Source organism: Sciurus carolinensis, chromosome 10, assembly GCF_902686445.1.
Source record: "Sciurus carolinensis chromosome 10, mSciCar1.2, whole genome shotgun sequence".
In the NCBI taxonomy this organism is placed as follows: Eukaryota; Metazoa; Chordata; class Mammalia; order Rodentia; family Sciuridae; genus Sciurus; species Sciurus carolinensis.
Window position 1 is genome coordinate 99,306,409 of NC_062222.1, and position 23,562 is coordinate 99,329,970.

Consider the following 23,562-nt stretch of genomic DNA (forward strand, 5'->3'; position numbering starts at 1 on the left):
TTATGACTGCCCCTCTTATAAAAGGATCTAAGGCAATATAAGGGATCCACGAAATTATTTTTAAAAAAGCATTATTGACAAAAATATGAATAAAAGGAAAACAATTTTTTAAAATTCAGTGTCAAGCTTAAAAAGTACCAAATAGTTAAGGAACAGCTGAATTACTCTTGGCATTCATTTATACCTAGAAGAGTTCTTGCCTGAGAATCCTTAAACCTCTCTGAGTTAAAGTGGGTTCATTTATGAAGATTTTACTATGGCTCTAAAAGGTTACTATGTACATCATTACGTAACAGTAAATAAGCATATCACCCAAGCAAAATATTCCAATTTCATAGGCATGAAGTCAGGGTCTATCACCTCTATGGAAAAAAAAAAAAAAGAACTGCTAAAAACTCGTAATAGTTAAACTTAGGTTGTGAGACTCAATGTTTGCTTTGAAAATCAAAACTATGTGGCTGGGCATTTGGCTCAGTGGTGAAGTGCATACCTAGCATGTGTGAGGCCCTTAGTTCAATCTCCAGCACTGCCAAAAAAAATAAGCTAATTTAAAAAAGAAAAAGAAAATCAAACTACAATCTGTTCAGTTGGTCTATGACTATTCGGTTCTTTGAAAACAATAGCCATCAAACCTTTCTGCATGTTATATTTCCTCTGAAGTCTCTTCCCACTATTTATTCTCCCCCTCATTAACTCCTACATGTGCTTCTGATGGTACCAGATGAAGTAGGAGATGTAAGGAAGGGCCAAATCACACAGGATACTGCACATTATGTTAAATGTTGGCCTTATTTTTAAGTCAATTGTGAAGTTATTGATAAAAATTTTAAACAGGAGAGTAACTGAATTATGTTACCGGTTTTGGTACGCCATTTTCAGCAGCTTCATCTTCAATTCCCGATGGAGGATTAGCACTACAGACAAAATAAGTACACATGAGATACTTCAAGTACAGACAGATTACACTAATTTTTTTGGGGGGGGCGGTGGGGAGGACCAGGGATTGAACTCAGGGACACTCAACCACTGAGCTACATCCCCAGCCGTATTTTGTATTTTATTTAGAGCCAGGGTCTCACCGAGTGCTTAGCACCTCACTTTTGCTGAGGCTGGCTTTGAACTTGCATTCTTCTGCCTCAGTCTCCCAAGACGCTGGGATTATAGTGTGCGCCACCACACCCAGCTATACTAATATTTTTACACTACGCTTGATAAATTTTGCCAAATCAATGTCTCCAATGGATGGTAAGAATAAGGATGGTAAACTCTGCCTGTCTTATTCCTGATTATTCCTAATACCTTGCATAAAACAAGCACTCAGCAATTAAAGGGCTAGGGGGTGTAGTTTAGTGGTAGAATGTTTAGTCTAGCAAGCATAAAGTCCTGGGTTTAATCCCTGCATCACAACCACCAAAGTGAAGAAAAACTGAAGTAGGAGAATGGAAATGCCTCCATAATTTGTTAATGACTTACAATCTGATGATGGGATAGATTCAAGTTTTAACATTCAAAAATATGCAGCACACTTAATCAACTTTCCTTTTATCATAAATCTTTAAAGCACATTTCATGTGCAAGGTACTATCATAACTGCCAAGAGCTATTTAACAATTTCTCCTTTTCCTTCATGTCCATGAAATTCAGATTTGTGATACAGCATTATCTTAGTATTCAATTAACATAATATACTTCTGCCTGGTTACCTATTTCATCAATCTTGGATATCTCTTTTGTTATATTAAAAAAAAAGTAAAATTTTAAAAATTAATCTTCATGTAAGACAATCCTCCAATGTGATATTAACAGTCCTGTTCTTTCACAACAAAAACTATATACAATGTAACAATCAAACACATTGTCAAGAGACTCAAGATGGCCATTAATCAACAAATAATACTTTTAGTACTATAGTGTAATTGGTTTCTTATATTTTTAATAATTATGATTTCAACAGTGAGAATTACCCAATACTTCACTTCATAGATAGGAAAACTGAAGCACAAAGCAATGAAATGGTTTGGCCCAAATCCCAGAAAAAAATTAGTATCATTTCTAAGAAAAGCTTCCAGATGTTGACTTAGTTTAGTTCTTTTCATTACATTTGGGTTAGCTCATCTAAACTTTGTTCTTTCTCAAGCAGCTTCTATAAGTCAATTTAACCTTTACAGTGGCATTTTAGAACACTATCCCTTACTAAAGCAAAGCAAAGAATAGAAACTGAAAACTGTTACACTTTCCTCCTCCTAATGCTTAACTCAAGAAGACAAATTTCAGGGCACTGGGGATATGGGTCAGTGATAGAACGTTTCCTAAGTATGTGCAGGGGCCTGGGTTCAATCCCTGGTACCTCAAAAAAGGAAAAATAAATTTCTATTATAATTCATTAATATATTCACTTCCTGCTTAAATAAATTTCTAAATAGCCAGATATAAATTTTACTTTTTTCCTGGTGTATGTATGTGTGTGTGCGCATGCACAGGAGAGAAACCCTCAATTGCTTTTTTAAGTCACAAAACAGTATACTAAATTCAGTTAAAACTTGGATAGATTAAACACTGACAGAACCAGAGACAGTGTAACGCAATAGTTTAAGGACAGAGGCTTCAGCAGTGAACTGGTCACAAAGAAGCAGAGGCAAACTGCAATAGCAGAAACCTAGGTAGAGCAATGCAGGGATGTACCAAGCAATAGTTCTCCAAAGGAAGTTTTATTTAACAAGGAATATGAATAACTTATGACAGTGACACTAAGATTAAGTAGAAGGATTCTTTCGATAAATGTTAACAAGCTATATACTAGAGAATTAAAGTTTAATAAGAAAGCAAATTTTGAGAATTATAGCTAAGAACTAACAAAAACCAATGGTATAAAGATTATATTTGATTACAGCTCTATACCCAATAATCAACAAATTTCTTAACCAATTAAATATTTAATCACTTTTATAACTATACATTAATCCCAACTTTGTGGTTGAAAATAGGTTTTGAAATTGAGCTGAATACATAAATTTCAAAACTAAATGATTAAATTTCACAGAACAAATTAATGAAATAAATAATATAGGGGTATATTTGGGTAAGGAAAAACTAATTTCTGCTCTTCCTATTTCCACTTCCACTTCTCTATCCATTTTTTTTTGTTATGCAGCTTTATTGAGATGTAATTCACATTTATCCACTTAAAGGATACAATTATATGGATTTTAACATTTTATTCACAGTGCAACCACCGTAACTATCTAATTCTACAACATGTACATGGACCCTCAAAAGAAATATTCTATGTATCAGCAGTTGCTCTCCAGTTTCCTCCAGCATACAACCATTAATCTTCCTGTCTCTGGATCTGCTAATTCTGAACGTATATGAAAGGAATCATGTAACATGTTGTCCTAAGTGGCTTTTTTTTACAATTAGCATGTTTCATACAAATGATATTCTTCTGTTATAACACATAATCAATAGTTCATTTCTTTTTGCTGCACCAAACAGTATTTCATTATATGGGTACACCATATTCCAATTTTTGACTACAGTGGAAGAATTAAGAACACTCACATGCATGTTTTTGTGTGGATGTATATTTTCACTTCTGAGTGGAAATGCTAGATCCTTTGGTAATTTGTTGTTTCACTGAGGAAACCATTAGACTGTCAAAGTAACTACCATTTTACAATCTCCCCAGAGGTATTCCAATAAGGAACAATGAGGATTCCTATTTCTTCACATCCTCACCAACACTTACTTTACCTTTTTGTTTATAGTCATCCTACTGGGTATAGTTATTTCCTCCCTTTTTAAAACCCAAATATTCCTTAAGTGCTCTTTTTAAAACGATTCTCTCCTTTATTTAGAATACTAAGGTATCTGGTCAGAGTAAAGTTAGCATACCCATGTACCCTGTATGTCTGAGTTGCTCTGAAATTTAAAGTAAATTTCTCATTCCCCTTATATATTCTACAAAGGTTATCTCTACCTTTTTGATAACTTAACAAAGGAAATCAACCTTTCCAAAAATTAGTTAATTCTATATTGCACTTAAATAAAGCATTGAAAATTTTTAAAAAGTAAAGCAATAATTTTCATGGTTTCCTTATTTAAATTTATGGTATTTTCCTCAGTAGTGCAGAGATTATGCTGTATACACCCCTATTAAGCTCACTTAAAAGTTACTTAAGTCAAAAGTAGTCAAATCCTAACTTAAAAAACTATCCTGTAAGCTACTAGCAAATAAGAGGGAATTAGTATAGGACTAGGTCTTGAAGTATAACAGTAGGTCTTGAATATCCTCCAACCTTCAATCAAAATGTCATAGTCAAGCCAATGATCACAACAATCTTGACAATTTGTTTACAGAATCACTTTAGCACACAATCTGTACAAGCATCAGCAGGAAATTTCACTAACCTGGCATTTTCTTCTTCAGGCCTTTCAACTTCATTTTCGTCTACCAAATGAAATAAATAAAATGAATAAATAAACCAAACTTAAAGAAAGCAGTATTATGAAAATCTGAAGTGATCATCACAAGCACTAACCTAGGTCCTTTGCCAAATCACTGTGCACATGCACGTCCCATGGGCCTATAAGCATATCCAAAGTTAGATCACCTTATAATTACTAAACAAGATATGTCTTTTATGGAAAAAAAAATCAGACTTTACTGCTATAAAAATGAGCTTAAGAGGTACTGAAGATTTCCAGATCTTCATAAATGAAATTCCACACATTCACATTTCAGAGTATTAATGCTAAATATCTCAACCAAAGATAATGAACCTTTTTTTTACAAGTTTATCAAAGTTGTCACTGAGGAGCTGCATGGTGCCCAACATGCAGATTTATTACACTCTTCTAAAACAATAGGGAATTTACGTTTTAGTCAAGGAACAACTACTAAGTTTCAAATCTGGAGTCACTAACAGACAAGAAGGAATATGACTTAATGAAAGTTTAAAATCAGATGTTAAATAAGTGCCCTTCAAAAATTACCAGAAGCATTATTTTGATTAGAAAAAATACATGAGATGACGCCGGAAATTATAAACCCAAGGGTCATGAGGTACTTCTATGATATGGGTTAAAAAGTAGTCTCTTATAAAACAAAAACTTCACCTTAACACTGGAGACAATCAGGGTTTTCTTTATGGGCCATAATGTATTCATTCCATCTCTTTTTTTCCTGTCTCTTAATTAATAATTTTAAAGCACGACTTTCAGACAAGGAGGTACCCTTGCAGGTGCATTCCATACAAACTGACCATCAAGAAACAAGACGTTAGTTTCACAGCATTAACTTTATTTAGCTATTATTACAGAATGACTGTTTCTGAAAGCAAAGGACAGGAAGGGCACCCTGTGACCACCGGGCAAGAAGAGATGCACCCAACCCATCTCAAAATCGATGGGAAAATCAAGAATAAAGGGCGCGGAGGCGAAGCGGCCTGGAAGCCGGGGAAGAGGAAGACGAGCGGGGCTCGCAGCCGAGCTGGGCCCGGGCCCCCAGTCCTCCACCACCGCGGGAGGGGCGGAGGGGAAGCCGGACCAGGGCTGCGCGGAGGGGGGCGGGGGGCGCGCACGCCGCGCTCGGCCTAGGGAGGCCCGACGGGATCCGAGCGAGGCTCACGGCGGCGGCGCGAGAGACCGGGACGCCGGCCTTTTGCCGGCCGAGAGGGGAGGCCCGAGAGAACCGGGAGAGAGACAGGGACAGGAAGTTCCGTACCGCCATATAGCCACTCTTCCTCCTCATCCCCTCCGGTGCCGCCGCTCAGCTCCGACACTAGGCGCTCGACCTCGCCGGCCGACATGGCGGCCCCCGCGCACAACTTAAAGACGGCGATCAACAGCCCCCTCCAACCCCTTCCCCAGATTCGCTGTCCCGGGGCGCGAGGCGGGCGCGAACCCGACGGTGAGCGAACCAAAAAAGCACGAGACTCAAATCCAGGGAAGGCGGTGGCGAAGGCGGCAAAGATGAAGATTCCTGCGCCGGCCCGTCTGCGCACGCGCAGCGGCACCCCAGCGGCGCGGCGTCTCTAGGTGGCCGGGCTTCCGTGGCCGCGGCACCTGGGCCCGGTTGGGCATGCGCAGTGTAGTCGGCCCCGCCCCGACTAGTCCCGCGGCGCCCTCGGCGTGGCTTTCTCGCCGGCGTCCTGCGTCTGCTGGGCTCCCCTCCCCCCGCCTTCCCTCCAATCGCCTTGGGCTTTTGCAGCAGCATTGTTTCCCTCCGCGGCTGCTGCTGCCGGCTCTGACCTCGCATTTAGTTCTTTAAGTCTCGCTGAAGGCCAGACTGTCTCATTCTTGATATGGTGCAGGCAGGATACCGAATCGTCGCGGGTCGGGCCCCTCTTGCTCATTAGAGAAGAAATCATCTACACTCGGTGTCTCGAAAAATTAATTTTAAAAGCCAGTCAAAGCAGAATTATCATGAACAATACATTCTCGTTGATGTCGAAGACCACCTCATCCACCACCCTCAACTTCAGATGTCACCCTTGCGTTTGGTGTACATTGTTCTGAAATTTTTTGTACATTTACTTTAGGTGTCTTGGGAGAACTTGAAGTTGAGTCTTAAAAGTCATAGTACTCTACAATTCTGCGACTTGCTTTTTTTTTTTTTTAAACTTACCAGGGTTTTGGAGATCTTTTTAATTTTAGTATATTTAATATATGTCCCTTTTTAATGCTCTAAAAATCTGTAGCATGGCTTTCACAAAGTAAATATGGCTACTTCGCTATTGATGCACATGATTGCATTCAAATCTTTGCCAAATGAAATCCTACAATGAAGATTCCTTGTTTCTTCCGGGTTTGTTCAAGTGTTTCACCAAGCTAAATCATAAGTATGGGTAGTTTATATTTTAATAGATAATGCCAGATTTTCAGGTCACTTTTCAGAACACACCTTCCAAGGAAAAGATGATATTGGATGGGTTAAAAATACAGTTCCAGTTCTTAACTAGTTAGATGTGTGACTTTGGGTAATCAACCTACAAAGTGGGAAAGCTGAACTAGATATTTATAAGATTCCTTTATTACTACAAGTTTTGGGTGGGTACTCATTTTTCAACAGAAAGAAATCCATTTTGATTGTATAAATCAATGAATGGACATTTATATGTTCTCTAATGAATAAATATTGTTCTTTATTTCACATTGAATGCCTACTCTAAGATGGTGGAAAATGAATACATGAGTAAAACAGGATTGCCCTTAAAAAGCTCTCTTTATTGAGAAAAACAGAGGGTGGTAAGCAATTAACTTTCCCTCAAGGAAAATGTGGAAGTGTTTACACCCCACCAATACCACACCATCTTCTGTTGTCTAAACAAGCCATGTGGTTTTAATTCTCCTTATCTTTGAACACACCTCTATCTACTTTGTTGAGAGCAATTCCTTGCATTCTTCTAAAGTCTGTTGAAGTATAATTACCTTTGTAAAATCTTTCCTGAATCCTACTTCATCTATTCCCATTTATTTATTTATGCAATCAATATTTGTGGAAAGTCTATTGAGGGTCACGAACTCTTTAAAACTACATAGTTATAGCAGAGAGTTAAAAAAGAAAAAGAAAAAGAGAAAAGGAAGTCCTTCCTTTGGTGGAACTTTCATTCTTTTAAGAGAGACAACAACAACAACAAAAATATTAAGATCATGAAGAATAAGCTATAAGAGGGTCCAGAGAAATGTGATGAAGAAGAATGGAGTGCAATTTTGTATCACGTGGTCAGAAAAAGCCATACTAATGAGATGATGTAAGTGTAGGGTCCTGCATTAAGACTTGATATAAGCCCTGTGGATTCCTGGGTGAATAGATTAACAGAGGAATTAGGAAGTGCAAAGGTCCTGAGGTAGAAGAATTCTTTGCATGTTCATAGAACACAAATGTACCCGGATTGAAATGATAACAAAATGTAGATGAGACCAGTGGTATTGGGGAATATGTAGGGCAGAGTTCATCCTTCTAGACCTTGTGCTGCTTCTATGGCATAGGTTGATCACATTGTACAGTAATTATTTGACTACATATCTGTTTTTCTCAAACTCTTCACTAGACCAAATCCTCCCTCAAACAGGGCATCTTGTTTGTTGCTTCATTTCTCACATGGTGCAAAACACCAAATGAATCTTCTTGGCTTTGCTGAAAGAAATGGAATGAAGGTTTTCTTTATTATTCTAAAAATCTCTAATGACTGGTGATTTCATGGGACACCCAATTGCCTTTTGCTGAGGGGCTTTTTCTTCCAGCTGCCTGAAAGCAGCTTGCCCTTCAAGGCATTGCTTCAACTGAACTGAAGAATTGGCGAGGAATAATTGATGCATGAGATCACCTTCATGGTAGAGGTTAGCATTTGAACTTAGCTTTGAAAATGAACATATCTACATGCAAAGAAGCCCATAAATCACTAATAACCACTTTTAAATAAAAGGCCTCTTCCTTCCTTGCTTCCAAACTGGGATTCTGGCATGACTATGCTTCCTTAGTTAAAGGTGTCTTTATTTCCTTACTCACTGAGGTCGGGGGCAGGGAGAGGTGGGGGGCAGGGAGAGGTGGGGGGTATTCAAAGATAAGTAGTTGGAGATAGTTTATATACTTCCTCCCACATCATACATTATAATCTTATCAAACCACAATAGTAGTATTGTGATTTTTATTCTGATTATATTGGTTACTATTTTATTTTCTTTTTTGTGATGTTATTTCTTGGCAAAAATAATAAACCAGGCATTGTGGTGCCTGTTTGTAATCACAGCTACTCGGAGGCTGAGAAGGGAGAACCACTAGGGCCCACAAGTTGAACCTGGGCAACATCGAAAGACCCTCCATCTCAATAAATAAATAAATAATGATGATAATACTCAGTTTCAGTGTATCTATCTCTGAAAAGTACTCTCAAGGAATGCTTCATTAAAATGATTAAATGGATGACAAGAGTTGAAAATTAAATAAAAAGGTCTTACTCAGTAGCCAGCACGTGGAAGTGCAGTACTCAAAAAGGTGTTTTGCATGGATATGGCATGTGAAGACAACTGTTCTATTTGCTGCCAACTTTAGATATGTCACTTAAATTTCAATATTATTTAGTTTACATGTCAGTAAAATGATCTATTAAATTGATGTTTTATAGCCTGTTCTTGAAAGGATAACAAAGTTAATTGAGGTTGCAGACATCAAAGCAATTGACCAATTAGAGGTCAGGAAGTGTCATGTTATGGGTTAGGCCTTTTTTGGTTGGTGTTTGTTTTTATTTAGTTTTCTAGGTCTTTCCTTCTTTGACCAACCAGAATAATTACAAATATGAAGAGCTTTCCTCTTTTTGGTACTTCAGTGATGAATTAACCCCAGTAAGACATCCTCCTCTGCATCTTAACATCCTTTAACTTACCCTTTGTATTGCTAGTTGTTTCTAGAGAGTTCTGTTGTCTCCTATTCACATCTATACTGTTAATGTAAACTATGTGTGCCCTTTAAGGATGAGAACGATTTTCTTTTATCTGTGCAGTCACCAGATCCTCTCTCACAATGTCCATCACACGGAAAGGGATATGTGAATCTTTAAGCCAAGCACTGATCATGCTTATGGAGGACCTAGAAATAAGGTGAAGAGAAATACATTTGATTTTATTAGGAATGGGAAGTAATTGCTGACTATTTTGAACAGAGAAGTACTACTCACATTTTAATAAGGTAGTTGTGATGGTCTTGAGCAGATCATGTTAGCAGGAATTTATTCTACTCCCACCATAACATCTGAAATTAAGAAAGCACTTTTGTTGGGGGGGTTCTTTTCTGCCTACCCTGCCTGTCAAGGACATTTTATCCAGTTACATGACTTTTAATACCACCTACATCATTGGGAGCCGAAGACTCCTGAATCCTTACCTGCAGTTTTCATTTCTTAAGCTCAGGACACTCAGCATCACCCAACTATTTCATCAGATGAATCTTCTGGATATTTAATGGGCATTTCAAACTTATGCCCAGAACAGAATTTGTGAATTCCCTTCCCAAGCTTGTCTTACCCTATTCCCATATTCCTCAGGCTTCCCTATTATTATGGCGTAGATATGAGGTGTCTCCCAAAAACTCATGTGTGAGACAATGCAAAAAGGCTTACAGGTAAAATAATTTGGTTATGAGAGCCTTAATCCAGTCAGTAAATTAATCCCCTGATAGGGAGTAACTGGGTGGTAATTGAAAGCAGGTGGGTTGTGATTGGAGGAGCCGGGGTCTTGGTGGGTGTGGCTTTGGGTATATATTTTGTATCTGGTGAGCAGAGTCTCTCTGTGCATCCTGCTGTGATGGCTTGGCCTGTTTCCCTCTGCCGGGCTCTTCTGCTCTGATGTTCAGCTTCACCTGGAGCCTGGAGCCCAAGGAATGGAGTTGGCTAGACCGAGTCCTCTGAAACTGTGAGCCCCCAAATAAACTTTTTCTCCTCTAATTGTTCTTGTTAGGTCTTTTGGCCAAAGCAACAGAAAAAAGTAACTAAAACACCCTTCTTTGTATTAGTAATCACTATCCAAATAGTGATGTCAACACAAACCCAAAGAATCATTCTTTTTCCTTTCCTTCCTTTTTTTTCTCATCTGTCCCTCTCACTCTGTACAATTCATTAGCAAGGCCTATTAGCTCTTCTTATAAAATATATCCCAAATCTGCCCTCTCTTCATCTCCACTATAATGAAATTCAGGTAACACAAAACCTTCAGTGGCTTCCTCTGACATGTCAAGTGCAAATCCAAATGCAAATCCTTGTGGCCTACAAGCTCCTTCATGGTCTGGTAGCTCCTCAAGTTTCACGTGTCTATACGTGCTATGCATTAAGCAACTTTTAGGAATCTCCCCTCTCCCCTCATTCTTCGTCATCTTTTGTCAACTTTTTAGTGTCATTCCCTCACATCTCTATTATGGACTGAATGTATGTGTCCCCGCACCCACCAAAAAAATGTTTGTGTTGAAACCCTTTAATTCCCAATATGCTGGTGTTGGAAGAAGGGCTTTGGGAAGAAAATAAGCCCTCCTTGAGGGGGAGGAAAATCATGTCCTTCATGACACAGGAGAGCTTGCTCCCTTTTTCTCTGTTGTGTACAACATGAGGACATGGCTCAAAGACAACCACCTGTGAACCAGGAAGAGGTCTCGCACCAAAACTGGTCCATCCTAGCAACCTGATCTTGGACTTCCCAGCCTTCACGTCAGGACTGTGAGAAATCTCTATTGCTCAAGTCATCCAGTGTATGGCATTTCTGCTTTAGCAGCCTGAACTGAGACAATTTCTGTGCTTATTTCTCTCCAGTTCTTGCAGACCTGATTCCCAACTCTGCATTTAACTCAGTCTTTACCTCTGTTCCATTTTATGTGCATACCAATAATCTTATATTTTAATAGAAAGGATCTGGGGGTAAATAGAGGTGTGGCCAAAATGGTAGAGCACCCAAAAAAGAAGAGAAAGAAGAAAGAAAACATTTAGCAGAGAGATGACCCTACTTTTCACTTAAACTGAGATTCAATTATCCAATTTACTCACAAGGACATAATTTCTCATCTTTCTATACTACATGCCCACCATTATCTTTTGCCTGATTGTACCATGGAGCCTGGAGAGAGTTTTGCAATCTTCCTGTCTCTGTGGATCACTACCAGACCACTGAGGTTCCACTTCCCTGTGAAAATCCTCCTTTCCAGCTCATAACTCCACACTCACCACCTCTATCCCATACCCCTATCAACGCTCCTTGTTTACAGATGATGTGGGGATGTAATATGGGGAAAAGTCTTCTTTTCCTCTGTCACTTGATATCATAATGACTGACTTGAATGGATTATTCATCTTGTGGTTTTTGACCTTCTGTAATTTCACCATTCAACAATCTTCATGATTCAGTCACTTCAGTTCACATTCATTCAGGGCCATGCCCTAGATCTTATAAAAATCTCTGAATTTTAGAGGCTGGGCTACTTTCTTTGACCCTCACTTCGTATTCTTTTTTGTTCCTTCCTCATCAAACCCCCTCATTGGTCCAACCTTATAGAAATTGTTCCTAGGCACTGTTTGTCCAATCCAGTGACTCATTCTGCACCCCTGCTGTTCCCCCATCGTGTCTGTAATTTTTTTCCTGCACAGGTTCAAATCCTGCGGATTCTTTTCAGATTCCATCTCCCTTTCCTCTTCTCTGACCCTTGCCTCTATCCTTGAAACACATCTCCCCCATGGTTTTGTACGCAGACTGGACTTCTGCCCACCCAAAAAGCTTGCTCAGAATTCTATCATTTCATTATCTCTCTTTTTCATGCTCTCTTAAAGCTATCTCAAGCATACCATTATGCCTCCCCAAATACCAGAATCATTTACCCAATGATTTACTAGATGTTTCTACCCAGATGTCCACCCACATACCTTCAAAACAATATGCCACCAGGTGCAGTGGCACACACACCTGTAATCCCAGAGGCTTGGGAGCCTGAGACAGGACGATCAAGGGTTCAGAGCCAGTCTTAGCAAAAGCAAGGTGTTACACAACTCAGTGAGACCCTGTCTCTAAATAAAATACCAAATAGGGCTGGGAATGTGACTCAGTGGGCGAGTGCCCCTTGAGTTCAATCCCTGGCATACACACACACACACACACACACACACACACACACAAACCCAAAATAACAATATGCCTCTGTATCTATTGGGATGACCACTTTAAAAGTAACAGAAAATATCAAGTGTTGGAAAGAATGTGAAGAAACTGGAACCCTTGTGTGTATGTTGTCATTGGAAATATAAAATGTTGCAGATACTATGGACAACAGAGCTAATGTTTCTTTGAAACATTAAAAATAGGATTATTGTATGATTCAGCAATTTCCCTTCTAGATGTATACACAAAAGAATTGAAAACAGGATCTCAGAAATTTGTACACACATTCAGAGTGGTATTAGTAACAATAACTGAAAGGTGGAAGCAACTCAAATGTCCACTGACCGGTGAATGGATAGGTACTATAAATACATACCACAAAATCAATTTTTAAAAGGATGGAAATTCCCATGTTACAACATAGATGAACACAGAGGACATTATGCTAACTAGAATAAGTTAATCATGACAAAACAAATACCGTACAAAGTTAATCATGACAAAACAAATACCGTACAATTCCACTTATATGATGTGTCTAGAGTAGTCAACTCGTGGAAACAGAGTGAAGGTTGCCAGAAGTTGGAGAGGAAATGAACTGTCTAAAGTGTACAGGATTTCAGTTTTGCAAGATAAAAAGTTCTGGACATTAGTTACACAACAGTGTGAATTATTTAATGCCACTGAACTGTACACATTAAAACAGCTAATATGGTAAATTTTGTGATATGCTCCCATAGTGAATCAAAAACATGTCCCAATTGAATTCGGCATATTTATTCCCCAATCTGCTGCTGTTTTGGTTTTACAAATATAAGTCCCTGCCATTTACCAGTGATTCACCCAGAAAACTGGGTGCTAACATAAAATTCTCCTTCTGTGTCCTCCTTTCTGCCAGTTACTCACCAAGCCTTTTGGCACTATTTTTTAAACCTCTCTTTATATACCACACTGCCATTCTTTTATTATTATCCCTACCAATGCTTACCTATAGTTGTTGCTGGTGACTAACCTATTTTTCTAAAATCCAGAGGCGAAGGAGCAATTTCTACCAAAAGACTTCAATAGTTTCCAATTGGCTGCTACTATTTAGAATAGAAAATAAGATGCTCCATGATCTTGTCTGTTCCTTTGCTAGTTCTTTGTTTGTGTTTTTTCTTAGACCTTCATGCAATGCACTACAGCTAAAATAACCTGTTTGTAGTTCCAAAGAACACATTTTACTGTTTCATGCCTCTACAACTTTATTCATGTTGCACTTTCTGCCTGGACTGCCAGGAATGGTCCTCCCCATCCTGTCCACCTGCTAAACACCTGGTTTCTTTGAAGATGACTAAAAACTCATGTTATATGTGAAACTTCTTCTGACCACTTCCCTTTTTCTTTCACTCAATCAGAATTTGTTTGCCTACCTAGTAACTCCTATGTATATTTTTTAAATCGTTGCTTCTGTGACTTTTTTTTTTTTTTTTTTTTTGGCAGTACTGGGGATTGAACCCAGGGCCTTGTGCTTGCAAGGCAAGCACTCTACCCCCTGAGCTATCTCCCCAGCCTGCTTCCATGACATTTTATTGCACTTGGTATGAGTTCTTTTATTTCATTTTAATTCTTTTGAAGACAAGGATGTAGCTTATTTCCCTTTATATCCTGAATATTGTACATGTTCATTAAAAGTTTGCTGAATATTATATGGGTATTAATTGAAACTCATCAAACACTTGTAGAACCTGCTATTTTCTAATCTGGGGGATTCCTTGGTCTCTAGTGCACAATCTCATAGAATAGATATGTTAAGGAAAATAGGTATGTTAAAACTAACCCTAACCCAGTGATATTGCAAGTACTTAGCAGACTTAGAAGAGGACAGGGTAGTTGTTGCTGGTGACTAACCTATTTTTCTAAAATCCAGAGGTGAACAATCAATTTCTACCAAAAGACTTCATAACCATTCCATAACCATTCCATAATTGGAATGGTTATTTTGGGTAAGAGTTTACCAGGTGAAAATTCTTTGTGAATCACATGATTTATTAACCATTTCATCTTCGAAGTTTGGCACAGGGATTTCACTTAGGTGCTTTATAAGTATTGGTTGAACAAACTGAGCCCATGAAACGCTCTGAGTTCAATCTGTTGATTTTTGTTGTACAGGTACACAATGTTCCAGGCTGGGAGTAAATGCAGAGAAATTGAGAAATTATGAAGGATTTTGGTAATTTTTGAGGAGTCTGTATATATATCCTGTAAGCAACTGGACCAGGTAAAGTTTTTAAGCAGTAAAATGGAAGGACCACCTTAGTTTATTAGGAAGAAACCTGAATCGAAGGGGGAAGGGATGGAAAACCAGGAAGTGATCATTGTGTTAGTCCAGGTGAGTGATGATGCCCAAACTGAGGTGATAGCAAGGATGGAGAGGAGAAGCTAGTTTCTAGGAGTTTTGAAGCACATCAAGATTTAGAGACAATGAGATGTGGGAGGAAAGATGGAGAAAGGGAAATTGAGAACAGTGAGTTTATTAAGAGGCTTGTGTGCGATAATACATGTGGTAGCAATCTATAAGCTACTAATTATCACACAGCAGTTGTTTTTGTTCTCTGCTTCTCAGAGTTTAAATGGGGAAAGTGGCTGTAATTTCAAAGATGTGTGCATATCCGAGGAAGATATTAAACTCCAGTTTAGGTTTTATTATTCCTAAGACTTCTCAGGGAGCACGGAAATATAACTTGAGCAGACAGAGAGGGGGACAAAGGTAGCGCAGTTCAGTTCTTTTTCTTTTCTTCTCCGGAACTTTCGTGGCAGCCCGGAGCCATGGAGCCCCGCCCCCTTCTTCCCAGTCCCGCCCACCCTTCCTCCCCTAACTAGCCAATCAGTGCTTGGTTCTACGTCATCACAGTGCGCGGTCACCAGGCACGTCAGAGACAGGACCACGTGTACTGTGTTGACTGTCAAAGTCTCAGGACACCCCATTTCCGGAAGCTGTGAATTCTGCCAGAAGTTCCTGCACCCGAGTTTCCACGAGTCTGAGAATTCCGACCATGAGCGCCCTGGGCGTGCTGTCCTTCACCCAGCAAGGCTGGGAGCAGGTGCTGGCCAAAGTCAAACGGGCTGTGGTCTACCTGGACGCTGCCTGCGCCGAGAGCCTGCACTGGGGCTGTGGATCCATGCGGCTCCTTGAGGCGGTGGGTGGTCCTGCGTGTCAGCTGAGGGAGTTCGAGCCTGATGCAGTTGGTGGTGGAGTCAAGCAGCCCAAGGCAGTTTTTGTGTTGAGCTGCCTGCTGAAAGGTCGGACTGTGGAGACTATAAGAGACATAATATGCCGCAGTCACTTCCAGTATTGTGTGGTGGTCACAGCAGTGAGCCACGCAGTTCACCTCACGGCTAACCATGTCCCAGCGGCTGCAGCGGCCGAGCTAGAGGGGCAGCATCCAGTGTTCGAGCAACTGGAGGAGAAGCTGTGTGAGTGGATGGGAAACATGAACTACACGGCGGAGGTGCTGCACGTCCCATTGTTGCTCGCCCCTGCTGCTCCATACCTTGCTTTAACTCCGGCCTTTGCTTCTCTTTTCCCACTGCTACCCCAGGATGTACATCTCCTTAATAGTGCCAGACCAGACAAGAGGAGGCTGGGAAGCCTGGGTGAGGTGGATGCCTCTACCCTGACCCCAAACCTGCTGCTGCAGATCAGGTGCCTGGTATCAGGTCTCAGTTCCCTGTGTGAGCATTTAGGGGTACGTGAAGAATGTTTTGCTGTGGGTTCCCTCAGTCGGGTCATCGCTGCAGATCTGGCCAATTATGCGCCTGCCAAGAACAGAAGGAAGAATGCTACAGGCAGGGCATCTGTGGTCTTTGTGGATAGAACTCTGGATCTCACAGGTAAGTAGCATTGCCACAGAGTTATTCACTCTCCACAGTGCAGGAACTTTCATTGATTCAGCATGTTTTATTGACCTCTTACTGTATGTGAGGTTGAGGATACAAAGATGACCTAAATGGACACAGTCCTTGATTTCACAGAGTTTAGAGTTTAGTTTAGAAGGGAGATCAAGAAAAGAAAGTTAGCAATTACAATACAATTTGTTGAGTGCGTAATGGGTAAACATAGCCTCAATATGCATTGCCATATTAAACAAAACAACTGCCTCTAGCCCATGAGACTGGAATGTGGAATTATGCTAACATGGAGAATTGTCCACCTGGAAGCTTTCTCATATTTGAAGATGCCAACATTTACAAAAATCCTTCATAAGAGGACTCTGATCTTTTGGGGAAGTGTTATATGACCCAGGGAAAGGAAAACTATAAAACAAAACTGAAATTATCATAGACAGTTGAGGTTTAGTTTTCTTTAAATAAATGCTAAAGTTGACACTAACCATAAATATCCCTAGTAAATAAGATGAAACAAAAGTTATAAAATATTTTCAGGTATTTATTGATTTGTTCTTAGTTTTGATTTTGGTTTTGGTACTGGGAATTGATACCAGGGGTTCTTAACCACTGAGCCACATTCTTATCTCTTTTATTTTTTTTTGAGATAGGGTCTCACTAATGCTGAGACTGGCTTTGAGCTTGTGATCATCTTGCCTCAGCCTTCTGAGTAAGTGGAATCACAGGAGTACACCACCACTCCTGGCTCTTGTTTTTAGTTTACATTCCACTGACAATGGGGTACATAGTCTCAAATCATAATAATGTATTAAATGTTTATACACACAGGAGCAAATGTAACCTTGAAAATGGTGAAGGAAAAACTTTGTGATACTTGACATGTGCATTTATTTTCAAAGGTTAGCTTTATTGTTCTGTGATTAGGTAGATAAAATGCTACTAGTAGTAAATGCTAGCCACATCCAAGTTCAGGAAGAATACTTGGGAAACTAACATTGGTAAGCATTCCCTTTAGTAGGTAAGTAAAAAGGTTGAAGGAAGTTATATAAACAATAATACATGTATTTGAGTTTTACCTTAATAAAATGAATTTTCAGATCATAAAATGGGAAGTAATGGTAGTACTGAGGTGGAAATTTAATTATGTGACTGGGAAAGCCAGGTGTTCAATGTGTCACTGTAATTTAAATATTTGTAATTTAAATGATTGTAACATAATAGAACTCATAGAGGATTAAAAATATAATACTTGATGAGTCTATGCTTGTTAAGATTTTTAATGAATGGTATATATGTTTATATACCTATTCCTTTATGCCAAAAACTGTGACTTATTTCATAATTAATCAGGAAATTTGTATATTTTTGCATTTCCTCCTAAGAATCCAGTACTCTGACTGTCTAGCATCATAGCAATGACTTCTTTTTGTCTTTGATATCTAATCCTTGCACATGCTTTTTTTTCCACATATAGAACAAATGAAGTAAGCATAGCTTCTGCCCTGGAAAAGCGATAGCATAAAGCAGTCAAGAAAGAGAAAATAAGGACCCATAGAAAGACAAAACTACCATGTAATAGCAATCATTTCATACTTTCTCCAAGGCAAGCTTCTAGATCTCCTTCTCCACACTCACCCTCAACTTTTTTGATTGTAGTATCTCTGAGAAAACAGAAGCATCATAAAACTTCCTTATCTTTTATCTTCTATCACCAAATCTACCATCGTTTCTTATTTATTTATTTTTTGGTGGGGTTCTTTTTATATACTTACATATATATATATATATTTTTTTTGAACTAGGGATTGAACCTAAGACTTTGTGAATGCAAGGCAAACGCTTTTCTGCTGAGCTACATCCCAACCCTCTATCACCTTTTCTATATCTGTACCCATGTACTTTTCTTTCCTTCCTTCACATTAAAAAGGCAAGTAGCCAAGTGCATAGGTGCATACCTATAATCCCAGCTAATTGGGAAGCCAAGGCAGGAGGATGGTAAGTTTGAGATGAGCCTCAGCAATTTAGTGAGACATGTCTCAAAACAAAAAGTGCTGGGGTTGTAGCTCAGTGATAAAGTGCCACTGGCTTTAATCCCCCTCTTCCATTAGTAAAAAAAGGAATGTACTGTCCCTCCTACAAACATCAACTTTTTCACCTATGTGGATCCTCTCTGGTTTTACTTTTCATAAATTTACCTTTGTAAAATATCCCTTATCTAGATCATCAGTTTTTCCTCTTCTCTGAATTTTCACCATCCAAACAAGATAGAGCATCTCCTTTGACCCTTGAGTGCTTCTCCAACTTCAGTTCCATTTTGGGATTTTTTTTTTGCTTCATTTTATAATAGACTTGAAAGAGTTTATATACTTGCTGTCTCCACAATCATCTGCTCCAATTTTCTCTTGATTCCCCTTAAATTAGGTTTTTATTTTCCAGTACTTCCCAGACACTTTGTCAAGGCCCCCAGTGATTTCTACATCAGCAAGTCCAGTGTTCAAATATCAGTGCTCCTTTTTTTGAAACTCAAAGAAGTACTAGAAAAGTAAACAAATAATTTAAAATGTCTAAAAATTTAAAAATACACAGATAAGTAGCCCAAGAAGCCAGTTTTTTGTGTAATCAATGCATAAATTTGGCATGTGATTTGTTTGCCTGTAGTCCTGACATAGCCTCCTATTACACCTACTATTACATTTATTATCTTTACCATTGTTTTCAAGACCACATGTGTCATGCCTTCTCTCTAATCTCCCCTCACACACTACCCTCCAGGTACACCATCCAACTTGTCGCTCTTCAGACATGCCAAGCATGTCCCAGTCTCGGGGTCTTTGAAGTTCCTCTGCGTATCTGCCTGGAGTGTTCTTTCAGGTATCCACATGATTTTGTACCTCACTTTCTTTGAGTCTCTGATCAAATGCCTGCTCCTCAGAGGCCTTCTCTGACCACTTGTTTTATCCTCTGTAACCCTTTCACCATGCTTTGTTTGTCATGGCTTTTTCTACTGCCTGACACTGCCCATTGATTATTGCCTGTCTCCTCCCTCCTGAATGGGAGCTTGTTTCGGGAAGGGCTCTATGTTATTTATAGTTTATTTACCAGCATTCAGAAGAGAACTTTGGAAATGGTAGGAATTCAATAAATATCTATTGAATGATGAATGAAAGAGTGGATTAAAGGTTGCTACCAACTAGACTTTCATACAAGGTAGCACACGTTCTATTTGCTTTTGAGATTTTTGAGTCACACCCACAGATACAATGGTATGCACTAAGATGTACATATTCTTGATATTTTTTGATTTTGTAGTTTGGGCACATAGTAAAACTTGAGAAAGTAAATAGTGATAGTAACTAGTCATATTCATGTGAGTATTTTATGGATAAAAATCACTTTCACATTACCTCGTTTGATGTTCTCACAAGTTAGGTAAGTTCACAACAAAGAAATTAAGGCTCAAAATTTGTTTCTTACTGGACAAAAGTATAAACATTAAGTAGCTATCAGGGTGTGAAAATACTGCATCGGTATTTCTACAAATGTCCAAGTTCAGCATCTTTTGTTTTTTTTGAATTATCAAAGTGAGAGTTGTGAGTGTTGTTAGTGTGAAGTTCTCACTTTCTGTACATTTATTAAGGTTCCTTCTGCTAGTTATCTCACTTCCAGAGTGTCTTTTAAGTTAGTGAAGTTACCTAGTTAGGCAGGGTGATATGGGTGGAAATATTAGGTACATGAAATCATGTGAAACAATATTCAGTATTGAAAGGGGCGTTGCTCTAAGGGACCAAATTGGAGGTTTTTCTGTGTAGATTCAAGGCAGCAATTGAAAGGAGAAAGAAGAATTCAACCACTCTGTCAAGGATCTAGGAGATACTAGAAAGTTATTAATCTTAAGAGAATACTGAAAGAATTATACAACGTGTGATGATAAAGCAATGAGTGAACCTTCAAGAATTAGCTAAGCTATTTTCCAAATACATTAAAACTATACTGTGTATGTTTCCATCATAGCTCTTGAATGATGAAGTTCAAAAGCATTTAGGTGGGACTGAGCAAGGTCAGTGCCCCACAGGGAGCAGGGCACTGGGTAGGGCCAGGGGGTACTGGGGCATGAATGAGGATGAGAGGGAATCTCCTGAATAGGGTGAGGTCATCTGTGTGTGGTGGTAGGTGGCAGTAGCAATGGCCTGGTGAAATAATGAAGCCGGAGCGAGATAAAGGGTGTTGCTGGGGCCCAGTGTGTGTGGTCCCTCTGAAATCAATCTCCTTTTGGTATAACATAGCCAGGAAATATCTGTGATCTATTTCTCTTTTTAAAATTATGTTATATGCTCCTGAGAAGAGATTGGGATTATTACTGACTAAAGGAGAGTAGACTTTGGAGGGTAGATTCTAATTTGGGCCAGTTTATTATTATTACTGTGTCCTCATCTGTTTAAATTCTCTGTGTAAATATGCCTGAAGCCTGAGTACCTAAGCTCCTGGGTAGCCTGGACATGGTCAAAGTAAGGCAGAATCAAAGGGACAGACAAATATGTGGCCACTCACTTCCCAGCAGTTTTAACAAACATTCCATATGTTTCAAGTCCTGAGAGTTTATCAGTATTATTATTACTGTGTCCTGACAAGAACAACTTGGAGGAGGAAAGCTTTATTTTGGCTTACAGTTTCAGAAGTTCAGTCCTTGGTCAGCCAACTGACTGGCCCTGAGGTAAGGCAGAACATTATGGTGGAAGGACATGGTGAAGGAGAGCTGCTCAGCTCCTCAGAGGTAGGAAGCAGAGAGAGCTTGAGTACAAGGAGCCAGTGGTAATATATTCCTCAAGGCCATGCCCACAGTGACCTGTATCCTTCAGCCTTGCTTTACCTGCCTGTAGTTGTCACCCATTAAGCCATTCAAATTGTTAATCCATCAAATGGATCAATCCACTGATTAGGTTACAACTCTCATAATCTAATCATTTCATCTCTGAACATTACTGCATTGTCTTATATATGAGCTTTCAGGGAATGTCTCATATTCAAACCATAACACCTAATACCTTTTAAATTGAAGTCCTTTTTAATAGATATCTTTTGGTTAACCACCCAAACTATCTTTCAAATGATCAGCTAAAAGATTCATTTGGTGCAAAGATGTTTCAACATAGTATGATGATTCTATATTAGTAATATACAGGGCATATTTTCAATTGGCAAATAACTACTATAAATTCTATTGTTTAAATGTTAAAATACTTCTTTACTCTTGAGTAAAGAAATTCTATGCTTTCTGAGACCACAATCACCTAATACCGTTGCCTAGTGGAAGCAAGTGACAGGGTCTAGGAGTGTGCTGGTGTGGATGCTGCTGGTCCTGCAAAAGTGCTGAGTACTGGGTAAAACTTCTTACTGATCCACCCTGCTGGATGTAACAGGCTCAGGGAGCTGGGGAGCTCCAGACGGTCAGTGTAACAAAAAAGTCATTATAAAGGTTTGGTAAGGATTATTACATCAGATTATGGCTTAGGTTGGGGTTTAGCTAGTGATAGCTGCTGCAAACAAAAAAATTATACTAACGGTTTCTAAAAATAAAGAAATCATTCAAAAATTATTAGACTGTCTCAAATTGGATTTTTAAAATATATATCAGGAATTTAACCCAGGGGTGCTTAACCACTGAGACACATCCCAGTCCTTTAAATTTTTATTTTGAAGCAGGGTCTTGCTAAGTAGCTTAGGACCTTGCTAAGTTGCTGAGGTTGGCTTTGAACTGTGATCCTCTTTCCTCAGACTCCTGAGCCACTGGGATTACAGGCATGCACTACTGAGTTCAGCTGGAATTTCAGTTTAAACCACTATAGTAATTTCCTATAAAGACCAAAAGGAAATAAACATTGTCTTTAATTTAGATGTTAATTTATATACAAACTTATGTGGTTAATTGTTATCATTGATAATTTACCATTTGAAGGTTTACATACTCAGATGTGAAATTGGTAGTACCAAAAAAACCTCAAATAAGTAATAAATATTTGAATGTTAATACCATGTTTACAAAATGGACAAGTTTTTTTTTCTCTTCTTTCTGGCATCATCTTTGCTGAAAGTTATATGACTTCATCTAATTTTGTCAGTAAATATATATTGAGTGCCTACTCTGTGATAAGCACTGTTCTGGGTGTTAGGGAAACAGACAAGGTCCTTGCCCTCCTGAAGCAGTTGACAAACTCTCAGGACTTAGAGCATGTGGAACGTTTGTTAACATTGCTGGGAAGTAAGTGGCCACATATTTCTCTGTCCCTTTGATTCTGCCTTACTTTGACCATGTCCAGGCTACCCGGGAGCTTATGTACTTGGACTTCAGGCGTATTTACACAGAGAACTTAAACAGCATTCTGTTGTCTGTTCTGGCTTCTGGTTTGTTTCCAGACACAATTAAAAGGAAGTCTTGATTCATGAATTTCTAGAAGTTAGAGTCTGGCTCTTGAGATCGGCTAGAGAGAGTGCTTTGTTAATAGTCTTCAAGTTCAGAATCAAAAGGTAGGCAGGGGTAGTAATTCTGGGAATTAAATTTTTTTCTCCAATTTTTCTGAATTTTAGCTTCATATGAACTTTTAAATCAAAGTCTTTCAATTAAAGATTAACTTTCAATTCAGTAAGTGGTTTTTGATCCTGGGATTATGATATTCTGAGGTATTGTTTCTTTAAGATATAGTTATCTAACCATTAAAGTATTGAAATTTGATACTATTGATAATTGCTAATATTTGAGAATATACAGTTTTTTTCGGTACTTTTCATATGTAAACACCTACTATCTTCACTATATTTTTTTAAGGTAAGTATTATAGTGATCTCCATTTTACCGATGGAAAAACTGAAGCATAGAGGAGTTTAGTAACTTGTAGAAGATCACACAGCTAGTAAGTAGTATGGGCAGAATTTGAACCTTGACAGTTTGCTCCAGAGCCTGTGCCCATGAACTCGCTCATTTGTGTGACTGTGGGGAGTTTCAGAATCCCTGTCCTGGATAGTAGAGAGGGTACTGATTTGGTGCCCAAA

At 38.9% G+C, this 23,562-nt stretch overlaps 2 protein-coding genes across 23 annotated transcripts in view; one reads left to right on the forward strand and one right to left on the reverse strand.

Moving 5' to 3' along the window:
- The window catches only part of Fip1l1 (factor interacting with PAPOLA and CPSF1), a 70,186-nt gene extending 64,119 nt beyond the window's left edge, over positions 1-6,067 (reverse strand). For 5 of the 22 annotated variants that reach the window (XM_047567436.1, XM_047567438.1, XM_047567429.1 and 2 more), the window contains exons 1-3: positions 5,726-6,061; positions 4,411-4,450; positions 857-914 (exon numbers count right to left, since the gene is read on the reverse strand). In XM_047567436.1, coding sequence (XP_047423392.1) covers positions 857-914; positions 4,411-4,450; positions 5,726-5,810 — 183 coding nt within the window. In that variant the 5' untranslated portion in view covers positions 5,811-6,061. Of the gene's footprint in view, positions 1-856; positions 915-4,410; positions 4,451-4,541; positions 4,587-5,725 lie in introns of all 22 variants that reach the window. The other 17 variants (XM_047567433.1, XM_047567425.1, XM_047567430.1 and 14 more) reach the window with 12 other exon arrangements.
- A 9,490-nt stretch (positions 6,068-15,557) lies between these two features.
- Scfd2 (sec1 family domain containing 2) overlaps positions 15,558-23,562 on the forward strand; it is a 372,739-nt gene continuing 364,734 nt past the window's right edge. Inside the window, exon 1 of the mRNA XM_047567173.1 lies at positions 15,558-16,503. Within this exon, the coding sequence (XP_047423129.1) occupies positions 15,666-16,503 (838 nt within the window). The 5' untranslated portion in view covers positions 15,558-15,665. The remainder of the gene's footprint in view (positions 16,504-23,562) is intronic.